Raw genomic sequence first — 13,853 nt, 5'->3', positions numbered from 1 at the left:
CTAGTTACACATCAGGGGAGCGGGTCTGGAGCAAGAGGCTAGGCCCTGTGCACACTTCCTTCTGGTGGGGGGACACTCCAATAGAGGGAACGGCCTGCATCCGGCGACCACAGTGATGGTCTGGAAGGCGGCAGGCAGCAGCTTCCTGTATCTATTAGAGAGAACACTGGGCCTCCTAAGAAAAGGAAAGGAACAGTGGTCTCTGATGTCATCCACTTCCTCCCACCCCAGGAGATACTCACAGGGACACCATGACCTGGGCCTGCTGGGATGCCAGGCTGGAGGGGGTGGGGGAAGGTGTAGAAAGGGAAGATGTTATCAAATCCCTGACGACTTGGCCACTGGGGTTCAATCCTAATACATTCATCACTTGTAGCTCATAACTCAAAAATAAAAGCATGTGAGGAAATGCCCGCACACCACACTGCTCCAGAAATGCCACTGCCACATGGGTGCTAGACCCACGCAGAGTGACTGTCCCTCGGCAGGAGAGGAAAACACAGGCCCCAGCATTCCTCCCACAGGAGCATCTGCACAGGGAAGGCTCTCTGGCCTGCTCTCAGTGGGGTTGCCCTGGCCACAGCCTCTGCCTTTGCAGGGATTTCCAGAAGGCCAGCCCCGGTTTGATTTCCAAGCACTCTGAGTCTCTCAACTCCCCAAGCTCTCCCAGAGCTTAGTAAACTGTGTTCTCACCTCACTGACCCACGCTCCCCCACCCAATAGCTCCTAACAAATCCTTTCACTCCTGCTGAGGTGCAGCCAGAGAACCCCTCCCCCACACAAAGCCCGAGCTTTGCCCCCATGTCTACCCTCATACTTGGCAGAACCTAGCTAGGTGTAATTTGCTCAAAGTCCTTTCTGCCAGTATACTACAAGGTTCAAGAAAATAGGGGCTAGGGTCACTCCCCGGGTCTACTGACTTCCTGATACCAGGCTAGCCACACTCTCCAGCTCCATCTACTTCCCAAGCATGTCAGTCTCAAGGTTCCAATGTCCCTGTGGCTTCTGTACTTCAGCTCAGAAGAATCAAAAGTCTCCCCTCAAAACTGCTCAAAGGCTGCCTCAAGTAACACCTCTCTGCTGAGTGGAAGGGGTCAAACTTCCAGGCCATACACAATGGCCTCCAGGCCAGGCTCTGCTGCCAGGGGAGCTGGGAAGAGTCTCTAAGCTTGGACCTCACTGCCCAAATAATAAAACCCAATCCTGGAAAGGTGGCATAAAACGCCTAACAAAGCTTGGCACGTGACGTCCTGTGAGTGCTGTTCCTCTGCACTCCATGCCTGGCTTCCAGAACTCGTGAGCTCTAGCTGAAACGAGACAAAACTGACGGCTCACGCCACTCAATTCTGATGCTTGCTGAATCTTGTTTTAGTAAAATACACCCTAGTAGAACACATGTAATTTTCTATGTGGACCCAAATATTACTGCAATTTTAAGTGTTAACACTACAAAACTGCAAATGCTAGAAACTTAAAAATACAGCATTTGAAAGTCCCGCTTAATATTTTGTTGATTCGAAATAGAAACTGTTTAGGTAAACCATAGAAATCACATTTCTCTTCGCTACCTACAAGAAGAGCTTCTGTTCTATGTGTCACTAGTTTGTTTGTTTGTTCTTCCTGAGGGACATGTCCAGTTTAGAGCCAGCATCGGCTCCCATGTCTGCTCCCTACCCAGCACGGGAAAGTCTATTGCATTGCTGGTACCACATCTGGCTGCTCTGCAGTCCCCCTCAAAATTGCACAGCACCACAGTCACCGTCTGCCTTTGTTTGCTTCTCAGCCAGAATAGAGCAGTTCTCCATGGCACATGCAAGGCCTTTGGTGGTTTGCAACTGTACTAATTCTTGCTTCCCGAAGTCCCAAAGATCTACACGAGCTTTCTATGCTGTCGCTTGTGCTCAGACACAATGCGAAGCTATTTCTTCAGGTCTAGCCAGAGTCCCATTCCTAAAGGATGCTGGCAGGGATTCTTACCCCTTCTCAAGCCTCTGCTCGCTCTATTACTTCACATCAGATGACCTTTAAGAGCCTGAAATTCTGTCACACACTTAGCTGTCCCAGGTGAAAGCTGTTCTGTTCGTGTGGAACTCTCCAGAAGCACTGTTCTCAGTTCAGACGGGTTAGTGTCAGCTGCCTGCTCTCAGGTGGTACCCAGGAGGATGGAGATTGTGCAAGGAACCTCGCAGGTTAACATTTGATAAAGTTATTCCACAGACACTTTCGTTAGCTAAGAGTCTCAAACCCTACACTACTTAACGTTTAGAATAACTCATCCAAAATACTGTAATTAAAACAATCAATAACCTAAAGGAAAGAAAAACAGCTCAACGAAAGCTCCATGAGTGTCCTTCATCTCAGCTGTCAGACCCGACAAGTGAGCAAATGCAGAGTGTGGTAGTGCAGGGCAGCACCCGGCAGCACAGGGCAGCACACAGCAGCGACCAGCAGCACAGGGCTGCACAGGGCAGCACAGGGCAGCACAGGGCAGCACAGGGCAGCGCACGGCAGCACAGGGCAGCACCTGGCAGCACAGGGCAGCACCTGGCAGCACAGGGCAGCACCTGGCAGCACAGGGCAGCACACAGCAGCGACCAGCAGCACAGGGCAGCACAGGGCAGCGCACAGCAGCACGGGGCAGCACAGGGCAGCACACAGCAGCGACCAGCAGCACAGGGCAGCACACAGCAGCACGGGGCAGCACCTGGCAGCACAGGGCAGCACCTGGCAGCACAGGGCAGCGCACAGCTGCACACCGCATCCACCCCACATCCCAGCCTCTGCTCCCCACCCCGTCTGCTCACAAGTCTTTCATTTAGGCAGAGGATGGTGAAGAGAGACTTCCATGTTGTTCTGGGTGATGCCAACTGGCAGCTTAATGGGCCCAAAGAGTTATGATGGGCTCCCTTGTAGGTCGTTAGCCTTCCTTGGCTGTACTGGTCATGTAAGCCTTCTGTAAATCTCTAGTATGCCAGCACCACTCTCTCCAGGAAAGAGGTCAGACTTCTTGACGTGGTAGCCCTCCTCTACGGGACATCATGGTGTAAATTGTGCTTCCCGTAAGATTCAAGTATAAGTACTAGCCCCAGAAAGCCCCAGGATGTAGCTGTGTTTAGAGATGGCCTTAGGAGAGGTAATTAAAGTTAAATGAGGTAATGAGAGAAGGCCCATCCAGAGGCAGGAGGATAAGGTAAAGAAGCCAGAGAACATGTGAGCAGGTTAGCCAACAACAGAGGCCTCCGTAACTACAACAAGTTAAGTTTCTGGTGTCCTTTTGTCTAAGGTACTCTGATAGGATGGCCCCAGGGGTGGGCGGTGAAGGGCAAAGGCTGTAGCAGCCATGAAGGCAAAGCACAGAAGTTGAGCCCCGTGACTTCCACCATGGTGACCAAAGCAAATTGCAGCCTGCAGGTCTGAAGGGGAAGGGTTCACCAGCCCTTGATGCCCAGCACTCCAGGAAGGACAGGGGGAGCTCTGTCTGTGTGACTAGAGCAGAGGTGAGGTCAGAGACCTGACTTCTGTCTCTGATCCCCAGCAGCACCTGGGAAGATGGCCTCCCAGCCACCTCGGTAGCTCAGTGCAATTCTGTCTCTGAATGAATTAAAGATGAAGCACCGGGCGTATTAAGTGAAAACAGCTGCAGCACGGGAAAACGTCTTGAAAAGTAGAGGGCTAGTCTGCAGACTTTTCTGGAATCTGGGCAAAAGCAAATTCCCACGTGTACAGTACTTCTGAACAAAAAACCAGCCAGTCCTCAAGTGTCCCAGGAAAACCCAATTACACAGACCAGGAAGTGTTGGGTGACAATTCACACACACAGTGTAGGAACAAAAAGAGAAGACCAGGGGGATGGGAAAGGATGTGGAAGACAGGGAAGGGCAGAAAAAGGAAAGGAAGAGGCCAAGGCTCCTCTGAGGAGCTTGCTATGGTGCTTAAGAGCCCATTTTCCTGCACCAAACTTACAAGTAGAACACAGCAACCGCCTCTGGTTAAACTCTGTTAGACCATTACTAATTAGAACAGAAGCAGAAAGCTTGCAGAAACCATTTCTTATCCTAAAACTTGGTTTTCCTTGAGCTGAAAACACAAGAAGCAAGGAGAGCGAAGTGTCTGGGTGAGAAGTGTTTCATGGATGGCGGGAAAGAAAACCCCAGTCCTTCTTGACCCGAAGCTGAAATGCTTCTGCTGCATATGCATTAGGTTGCCATCCAAGACACCTGCCACAGGATTTCCAGCCGTAGCTCGCTAGCTTGCATTAATGACCACAGCCTTTCAACGCCACCGCGGTGCTGCAATGCAGCTCAGAGCAGCTGGCAAAGTCAGAACAGATGGGCTGCCTCCCCGTGAGGACTCTGTGCAGGTGACAAAACGACTGTTGGGGAACTCATGAAAAGAAAAACAAACAAGAGCTGAAATCGGAATAGCTGCTGTCAGTGGTTTCTCAAGGAGACAGGCACTCCATGAGCATCGTTGTGCCAGCACCCCACAGCTGGCGAAGTCACGGGTCCCGGCCCTTAAGGGCGTGTCCAGGAAAGTGAATGAAGTTTCAGTGCATGCTCTGTCTGGGGAGAAGGGGTACATGCATGCACCACCTTGTCACTTCTACCTGACCCATACTCCTAGTAATACTGGTCTTCATATCTGTCCCTCTGTTTTCCCTTTGAGAAAGTGCCTTGCCTCCTTAGCAGACAGAGTGAATACCCCAATACCTTTGGGCTGTAACAGCAGAATGTGCATTAACAAGGAAAAAATATAAAGACATGTCAATGAAAAACAAAACGGTGGATGCCCTGAGGAGAGGACTGTTTTCTCAGCTGCTTTTCCTGCACTGTTCTACCTGAAAGGCGTCCCACCATCATCATCCCTAGCACCCTACCCTACTCCACCCCTTGGGCACGCCTACTCATTCTCTGAAATTCTGCTTCTTACCTGCCTGCATGCTTGCCAACTCTGCCCCTCAAAAGTAAATGATGGAGACAGAGAAGGTGCTTGTTTGCAACAATGGTCCAGGGATAGAGCCAGGCCTTAGCCAGTAAGACTGAAGTCAGTGAACAAACTGATCCATCATACAGGACATGGGGCACTAAGGTCCCAGTGACAGGAAGCAGGGTCTGGAAAGCCAGGCCGCTGGTCTCTGGCTCACAGCCCATTCTCTTTGCCTTGGTGGACTCTATCTCAGTTTCCTCCTCCATCACCTCTATGTCCTCTTTGTTGAAGACTTGTCCACAGCCTTTCTATTCTGACCCTACAGTTGTCTCCCATCAGCCTAAGAGTTCAAACTCTTCCAACAATGCATAACCCTCTCATGCCCAGCTCCATTCCCATCTCACACCTTGCTTCATTATTCTGTTCAATCACGTTCCTGAAGGAACTGTGCACAGCACCCTCCTGTGCTCCCAAATATCAGCCTACTCTGTAGTCTCTAGCCTCTCTCCAGGCCTCATCTCCTCATCCTAGCAGGGGACAGAAGGTCTGCTACTACATGCCAGCATGCACCACAGCCTTTTGCTACATGCCAGCATGCCTCACAGCCTTTTGCTACATGCCAGCATGCCTCACAGCCTTTTGCTACATGCCAGTATGCATCACAGCCTTTCACTACATGCTAGAACGCACCACAGCCTTTTGCTACATGCCAGTATACATCACAGACTTTCACTACATGCTAAAACGCATCACAGCCTTTTGCTATATGCCAGCATGCATCAGCCTTTTGCTACATGCCAGCACGCATTACAACCTTTTGCTACATGCCAGGATGCACGCATCACAGCCTTCTGCTCTTCCTGGTTATGCTGGAAGCTCTGCAGCAAGGACTAAGTCTATCCTGTACATCTGAGTACCAAGCATGGCTTCTAACAATATTTGAAGATACTCAAATATCTGGAGGATAAATAAATAAACTTGGCTTCAGTGACAGCTGGTCCCTGAGGGGATGTGACAAGAATACCCAGCAGCTCACCAGGGTGGGAATCCTGCCTGCCTTATTTTCTAGCTGCATTCCCGGGGTCTGGGAGGGTAGACACCCAATAAATATTTGTTCAAAGAATAAATTCCTGGCTTGCCTGATGGGGCTCCACCCCTCCTCTCCCACTTGAGGAAACATATCACAATGCATATGTGGTGGAAACATGGCATCATCAAAGAGATATCACTGAATCAATTAGAAGAGCCGCTCTTTATTGCTTCTCATAAATCACTAGACACACCCCCAGGCTCATCATCACACAGGACAGCCACACCCCCAGACTCATCATCACACAGAATAGCCACACCCCCAGACCCATCACCACACAGGATAGCCACACCCCCAGACCCATCATCACACAGGATAGCCACACCCCCAGACCCATCATCACACAGAATAGCCACACCCCCAGACCCATCATCACACAGGATAGCCACACCCCCAGACTCATCATCACAGGGGATAGCCACACCCCCAGACTCATCATCACACGGGACAGCCACACCCCCAGACTCATCATCACACAGAATAGCCACACCCCCAGACCCATCATCACACAGGATAGCCACACCCCCAGACTCATCATCACACAGGACAGCCACACCCCCAGACTCATCATCACACAGGACAGCCACACCCCCAGACTCATCATCACACAGGATAGCCACACCCCCAGACCCATCATCACAGGGGACAGCCACACCCCCAGACCCATCATCACACAGGATAGCCACACCCCCAGACCCATCAACACAGGGGATAGCCACACCCCCAGACCCATCATCACAGGGGACAGCCACACCCCCAGACTCATCATCACACAGAATAGCCACACCCCCAGACTCATCATCACACAGAATAGCCACACCCCCAGACCCATCATCACACAGGAGGTGGCTGAGAGAATGGTGTGGAATAGCTGATTTTGCAAAACTAGGGCATATGGAGCACATTCTGAGTTTGTAATTATGTTTTCCAGAAAATGACAATAAGTTCCATAAGAACTTGTAAGTCAATCATTTAACCTTCATTTTCCTTTAATGAAACAGGTCTCTGCACACCCCAGGAGAATCCTTTAATTAAATCACGGGCCGTAGCAATTCCTTTCCGTGGGTATTTTTCTCCCACGCCAATGCTCATGTGTTGCTGTTACGGTCACTTAAAGCCAACCTACAACTCTACGTCATCACTTCAGGGAGGTCACAACCCCTGTACACAGCCCAAGGTGCCATACCATTCTCCCTCAATGGGTTGAATGCCATGTCTCGTTTTGTTTCATTTTGTCTGTTTTATTTTTTGGATAAATACATACTGTAAAGTCAATGGACCCTGAATCAATCTGGTTTTATTTTGTTTATACAGAGCATCTTGAAATAATAATCGCATAACTACATTCCAAATAAAAAGTCCTAATAAAGTTTCCAGTCTTGGCATGTTAAAGAAACAAATCCCAAAAAAAGCCAGACTGGCAACCCCAAAGCCACACAGACAGCCACACACACCAAACAAGGCTAAAGTTAGCAAAGGAAAACAAAGCAACCCAAAGCCAGTAACACCATGATCCATATTAGCCTGCAGACACTCATCCACAGAAGGTACTCACCCACAGAAGGCACTCACCCACAAAAGGCACTCACCCACAGACAGACTGGCCACAGCTCTCCACATCGCTCACCAGGCTGAGTGTCAGCAAAGATTCTGTTTATTTTAAAACAGTCAATGATCTTTTAGTCTACAAAATACAATGCTTGACATCTTTGGGCTCAAATTAGAGTGAACAACTTTTAAAGGGGGAAACATACAGTAAATGATACTGTAAGTGTCCTCCTTACTACTGGAGAGAGGCAGCCAAGGCAAGGCCAAAGAGCACAGCACAGAAAGCACACGTGAATAAGAGCTTTTATAAATAAATAAAAGTCCATAATGTGGTCAAGCAACAGAGCCCTTCGTCTCACCTCACAGAAAAGCTGCCAATCAAAGGAGAAGCAGGCACTTGCCCAAGGGCTTCATTTCTAGTAACAGTGAATGAGGAGCCTTGACTGCAAGGGTTTCTTAAACCTATCTGTCTATCTATCTATCTATCTATCTATCTACTATCTATCTACTATCTATCTATCTATCTATCTACCTATTTATATCTATCTATCTGTCTGTCTATCTATCTACCTATCTACCTATCTATTTTTGTGCCAAGGACCTTTTAGCAGTCTGGTGAAGCCTACTGAGCCCTCTCAGCAAAAGAATTTTGTTGTTGTTTTATTTTTGGTTTGGAGTTTTTAAGACAGGGTTTCTCTGTATAACCATCCTGGCTGTCCTGGAACTCTCTCTGTAGAGACTGGCCTCAAACTCAAAGAGATTCCCATGTTTCTGCCTCCTCCGTGCTGGGGTTAAAGGCGAGAGCCACCACCACCCAGCACAAAATGGTTTTCAATGGATAAGATACAATAAATTAGCAATGAAATTATTACTTAGTTATCAAAACAGCTTTAGACTGGAAAATAATCATAGGTGCTTCTAGGAGTCTGTTTTGAAGTGCTGCAGGGCCTTGCCCATGCTAGGCAGTAGCTGCACCACTGAGTCATACTCTCAGCCATACCTCATGCAATATGTATTATATATGAGCAGGGTCTCCGTTAGCACAAGCTGGCCATTAGCTGAGGATGGTCACAAACTCCCGAGGATTCCACATGAGCACTACCATGACCTGCCTGCATCTGTACTCGCATTAAGACATTAAGTAGCAAACAGGCAGCAGGCCTTGCTGTTGCCTCTTCTCCTGAGTGAAATGCTATACTTCGAGTGGAGAATTGTAAAGATGAAAGAGTTCTTTCCAAATCCCAGGTGTGGCTTACCTGGATTCCATTTGTGGACCCTAGATTTAGAAGCTTTTGCTCAGAGGGTGGAAAAAAGAAAGAAAAATCCGTTATTTTTGGTGACATGTCAACTCCGAACTGGAGCCTTACAAATGCACACCCATTTGACTGTGAGCTGCGGGAACCAAGAGACTGAGCAATATATTTTTATCCCCAAAACCTGATGGGCCACTCGTTAGCAAGAGAGCGCATGCTTCAGAATGACTTCAGAAGGGGCTCTGAGGCCCTGGCAGCTCAGCTAGAGTCGGTCTACAGGCAGGAAATCATGAAAGCAGAGACAGGTCCAACACAAGAGCACCCAGCCTTTCAGGAGCACTGCTTTCTTTGTGAAGGGCTAAATAATACAATTTCCTCCTTCGGTCTGTTTCAGTCTGTTTAACTTCAAAACAAGATTTTTTTCCTAAAATGTGATTACATTTATCTACTTTGGGGAATGGAGGGGCACGTGTGTGCTGCCATGCAGGTGTGGTGGGAATAGAGGGACACGTGTGTGCTGCCATGCAGGTGTGGTGGGAATAGAGGGACACGTGTGTGCTGCCGTGCAAGTGTGATGTGGAATAGAGGAGCACATGTGTACTGCCGTGCAGGTGTGATGTGGGAATAGAGGGGCACATGTGTGCTGCCATGCAGGTGCGGTGGGAATAGAGGGGCACGTGTGTGCTGCCGTGCAGGTGTGGTGGGAATAGAGGGACACGTGTGTGCTGCCGTGCAGGCGTGATGTGGGAATAGAGGGGCACGTGTGTGCTGCCGTGCAGGTGTGGTGGGAATAGAGGGACACGTGTGTGCTGCCGTGCAGGTGTGGTGGGAATAGAGGGACACGTGTGTGCTGCCGTGCAGGTGTGATGTAGGAATAGAGGGGCACATGTGTACTGCCGTGCAGGTGTGGTGGGAATAGAGGGACACGTGTGTGCTGCCGTGCAGGTGTGATGGGAATAGAGGAGCATGTGTGTGCTGCCCCTTAGATCTTGGTCTCTACTATGTGAACCCTGGGTCAAACTCAGTTTGCCAGCCTTGATGGCGAGCACTCACACCTACTGAGCATCTCACCAGCCCATCTCCGCCTTTCTGAAACTCAGAGCAGAAAATTTTTCCAAATCTGCATGATCCTGTACATGAAATACCAATTAGTCAAATCTGTACACTGTTACAACTTTTAAAAGTCTGTTTTGTGCATAACTACTTGAAAAAGGGCAATCATCTCACTGTCTCGTGCGGACTGTGTGTGGGTGTGTGTGTGTGTGTGTGTGCGTGCGCGCGCACGCGCCTAAATGTGCACACACTCACAGAAGCCAATGTAAGGGTTTTCCGCTGTCACTCTCCACTTTTAATTTTTGAGGCATGACCTTTCACCGAATTTGAAGCTGGCCATTTGGGCTAGACTGGCCCATTCTGAGAGCCCCTGGGATCCAAGAGTCTCTGCCTCCCCAGGGTGGGGGTCACAGAGGCAGTCCTCTCCCTTTGACACAGGTTCCCATGCCTGTGCAGCAAGCACACTGAGCCCTCTCCCCACCCCAGCACTAGCTGCTTCTCTGCCGCTCTGACACTGGATGCGTGCCCATGTGAGTTCTAGCACTATCACTTTAAGACTCACAGAATCAGCCCATTTCAGGCTATTTAGTCTTTGTTAACTATGTGTGTCCCCCATTGGTGCCAGCGGACAGAACAGAGTATATGCCAGAAAGCCTTCTTGGGGACTATCTTGATATTGCTAAAGAAACAGAGAGGTCAGAGAACAAGACTTTATTTAATCAGGGTCCCATCACACTGAATAGCTCTTAAATCCCAAACTACTTCCCCAACTTTAAAGTGATAGCCAAGTTTAAATTCTCAGCTAGCCGGGGCAGTGGTGGCACAGGCTTTTAGTTTCAGCACTGGGGAGGCAGAGGCAGGTGGATCTCAGTGAGTTTGAGGCCAGCCTGGTCTACCAAGCGAGTTCCAGGACAGCCAGGGCTATTTCACAGAGAAACTCTGTCTCAAAAAACCAAAAACAAACAAATAAATAAAAATAAAATTCTTGGCTAAAACGAGTAACTAGATCAATCATTTCTCCGCCTTCAATTAAGTAGTGGACACAACCAAGATTTGTGACTATGAGACTGGCTAGAATTATCAAATAATTCAAATTCCACTTCTCTGACTAGAACAAGATGACCCCATTAAAATCCTATGTGGCATTTTCTCATATTGTGCAACCTAGGACAAGAATCACAAGCATTAGAATGTAGATCTAGACCTAAATCAACTTCTCAGTTTGCTCTCCAAATTTCCTAGTAACATTTTACCATGCAATTCAGAACAGCAGCTAAAATAAAACCACTGTACTTCACAAGTAAACAAGAAATTCTAGCATTAACTAACGCAGACCATTCTTAGCCTCAAGAGTAATTTCATCAAGAAAATTTCCTAGACAGTCTCTGCTCACCCATATTCATGTCCCAAAGGACCAGGCATGCAGTGATAGCAGTTTCTATTTAAATGCACTTGCTATTTCTAAAAACATTCTCTCAAGTCCAGTGGGTGGAACATAAGGCTTCATTAAAACTAACTAGTTGTCTATTTTACATGCACTTTTAGTGGGCAAGACTCAGAAATATGAGGGGTGGGGGACAGACACAATTCAGGGATACACAATCCAGACCAGCATCTGCTACTCCCATACTTCTCCCTTAAAGAGCTCCCCTAAACTAGCAAGAAGCAACACCCACCAATAATAGCGTGCTCCATTGTTAACCAACTTCTGCCGAAAAAGTGGCAACCCCTGAAATTTTTACCTACCCACTTATTCATCTTTCTTTCTACTTATACCTTGGTCGGCACCAAAATGGAAGTGTTCCATCTACCACCATACAATACCCAATGCCCACGACGTAGTTGGCATGTAGTATAAAGGTGAGCGTTCTGTCTGCCTCCAACCATTAGGTAAGAAACCACTGCGCCGTCCTGGCTCCAGGAAAATCCCAGTAAAGGGTAGTGCAGGTGCTACCGGCAATGTATTCACACAGACACTACATGACAAGTCTCTAGCATAAATCCTTTCTCTGGCTATGAACACACAACCTCTCCAGACTCATTCTACACTACTCTGAAACATCTCAGCAGATTGCCTCAAAAGGAAATAACGAAATGGCTCTGGCACAAGTTCATCTTCTGTGTCAAATTCAGTGTTAAGCATACTCTGAAGCCAGCCACATAAACAAAACCAAACTCCACAAAATTAGGCTAGGCTGAAGTTACATAAGACAGACTAAACTGTGGCTTTCCCCTGTTACTCCTCCCTCTTCCCTGCGAACTCTGACAAGTCTCTTAAGTGCATAAAATTCCCATGCAGGTGCGGAAGGCGCTCATCTGCTGAGCTTCCAAATAAGCAATGGTATTTCCAGTACCACCCCACTTGAAATGCTAGTTACAACCCGAGGAAGACTAGGAAACTGTAGACGAGTTAACTCTAGACGCTCAAGTGTTTTTAAAAATTATTTTTAAGCCGGCACTTACTTCAACGTAGTCAGCAAAACGCATTTCTCCCAAGTTGCCAGTGTCTCTGCACAGGGAGGGCTCCTCGCGTGTCTAAGCCCACCCAGCAGCGCTCGTGCCGGTCTGAATACAGATCTTTCAACCGAAGACAAAAGCGCGGGTTCCCTGGAGCTGGCACATCCAAAGGGAAAACAATCCTTCCCAGCAGCACCAAACCCAAGTTGCTCCAGCTCGGAGTTTTCTGCACTTTCCGCCTCCCCCTAGCACTCCGTTTTCATTGCCCACTTTACCCTTCTTTAATCCTGCGAAGCCTCCCTCCTGGCTTATTACGGGTAAACAATAGAAATGTCACAAGGAAACTCAGGAAGTAGATGAAGTCTCTAATTGCTGCCATTTAACGATTGTAGATAATTACTATCTTCAAAATGTGGTTTCGCCAACGGAGTGGGAGTCGAGGCGGGCAAGCTGGCGAGCTCCCCACCGCCGCCCCGAGGGTATCTGCAAGGCCCGGGCCCCAGGGGTACAGAGTGCCGGGGAATCCGGGAACTGTGGGTGAGGGGACCTGGGAAAACCAGGAGCCGGTCCAGGCCCTCAGCCGGGCTCACTCCGGGAGCAGAAAAGCGGAGGCCAGCCGGGCCGCCCGGGTCACAGACCGGAACAATGCGCAGCCCCCGCGGAACGCGCTTTGGGCTCCGGGGGCCGGGGCTCGGCGATCGTGGTGCTCGGGAACCAGAAGTCCCCAACCGCCGCCAGCTCCCGGAGCCAGCACCGAGCGACCCCTCACGGTGCCCAAGCACTCTCCGGGCCACAGCACCGAGCGCCCCGGGGACCCGGGCCCGAGGGAGCGCATCCCTCCGCGACGCCCCGACGCCCGCGGCCCCAACTCACCCCAGGACCACCAGCTCCCCGTATTTCACCGGCTCCTTGTCGGGGGCGCTGGGCTCCTCCTGGCCGGGGGAAAACATGGAGCCGCGCTCGGCCGCCGCAGCCGCCTCCACCGCTATCCCCGCCGAGTCCGCGCCGCCGCTACACTCCCATCCCGAAAACGGGGTGAGCGCGCCGGGGAACGGCACGGCTGCGAACGGGGCGCGGGGCGGCCAGTCCCGCGGCTGCTCCGTCGTGGCTGCGCGCGTCGCCCGCCGGCTCCCCGCTTGAGCTCCGCGCTCCGCGGCCGCCGCGAGCCCGACCCGGCACGGACTGCGAGCGGCCGACCCGAGCCCCGCGGGAGGAGGAGCGCGCGCCGCCGGGGGGCCGAGCGGGCCGGGCAGGTGGGACGGCCGCGTCGCCGCCCGCGCCTCCGCGCTCCCTCGGCCCCCGCCCGTCCGCCCGCCAACCCCCGCGGCCCGCGAGCGCCCTGTGTTATGTAAACATAGAGTAAAGGGGAAGGGAAGCCCTTAAAGGGGCAGCTCTGTTTTTCTCCCCACTTCCTCCGGAAAGTTGGATTGCCGGGTCCTCCGGCCTCAGCCGCGCGCCAGGGGCTCTCTGCTCGGCCCTGGGTGGAAGCCAGGCATTTTGCTCGCCGTGTCCATGTTCACGTTGGA

The 13,853-nt window shown here is 50.4% G+C and overlaps 1 protein-coding gene across 2 annotated transcripts in view; it reads right to left on the bottom strand.

Moving 5' to 3' along the window:
- The window catches only part of Peli2 (pellino E3 ubiquitin protein ligase family member 2), a 148,117-nt gene extending 134,490 nt beyond the window's left edge, over positions 1 to 13,627 (bottom strand). For both annotated transcript variants that reach the window (XM_041634088.1, XM_041634089.1), the window contains exon 1: positions 13,201 to 13,627. In XM_041634088.1, the coding sequence (XP_041490022.1) occupies positions 13,201 to 13,277 (77 nt within the window). In that variant the 5' untranslated portion in view covers positions 13,278 to 13,627. The remainder of the gene's footprint in view (positions 1 to 13,200) is intronic.
- Positions 13,628 to 13,853: the final 226 nt, after the last annotated feature.

Source organism: Microtus oregoni, unplaced genomic scaffold (genome assembly GCF_018167655.1).
Source record: "Microtus oregoni isolate MIOR12 unplaced genomic scaffold, Mior012 000045F_ref0000178, whole genome shotgun sequence".
Taxonomy (NCBI): Eukaryota; Metazoa; Chordata; class Mammalia; order Rodentia; family Cricetidae; genus Microtus; species Microtus oregoni.
Note: the sequence above shows the minus strand (reverse complement) of the source record. Positions and strands in the feature narration are given on the sequence as shown.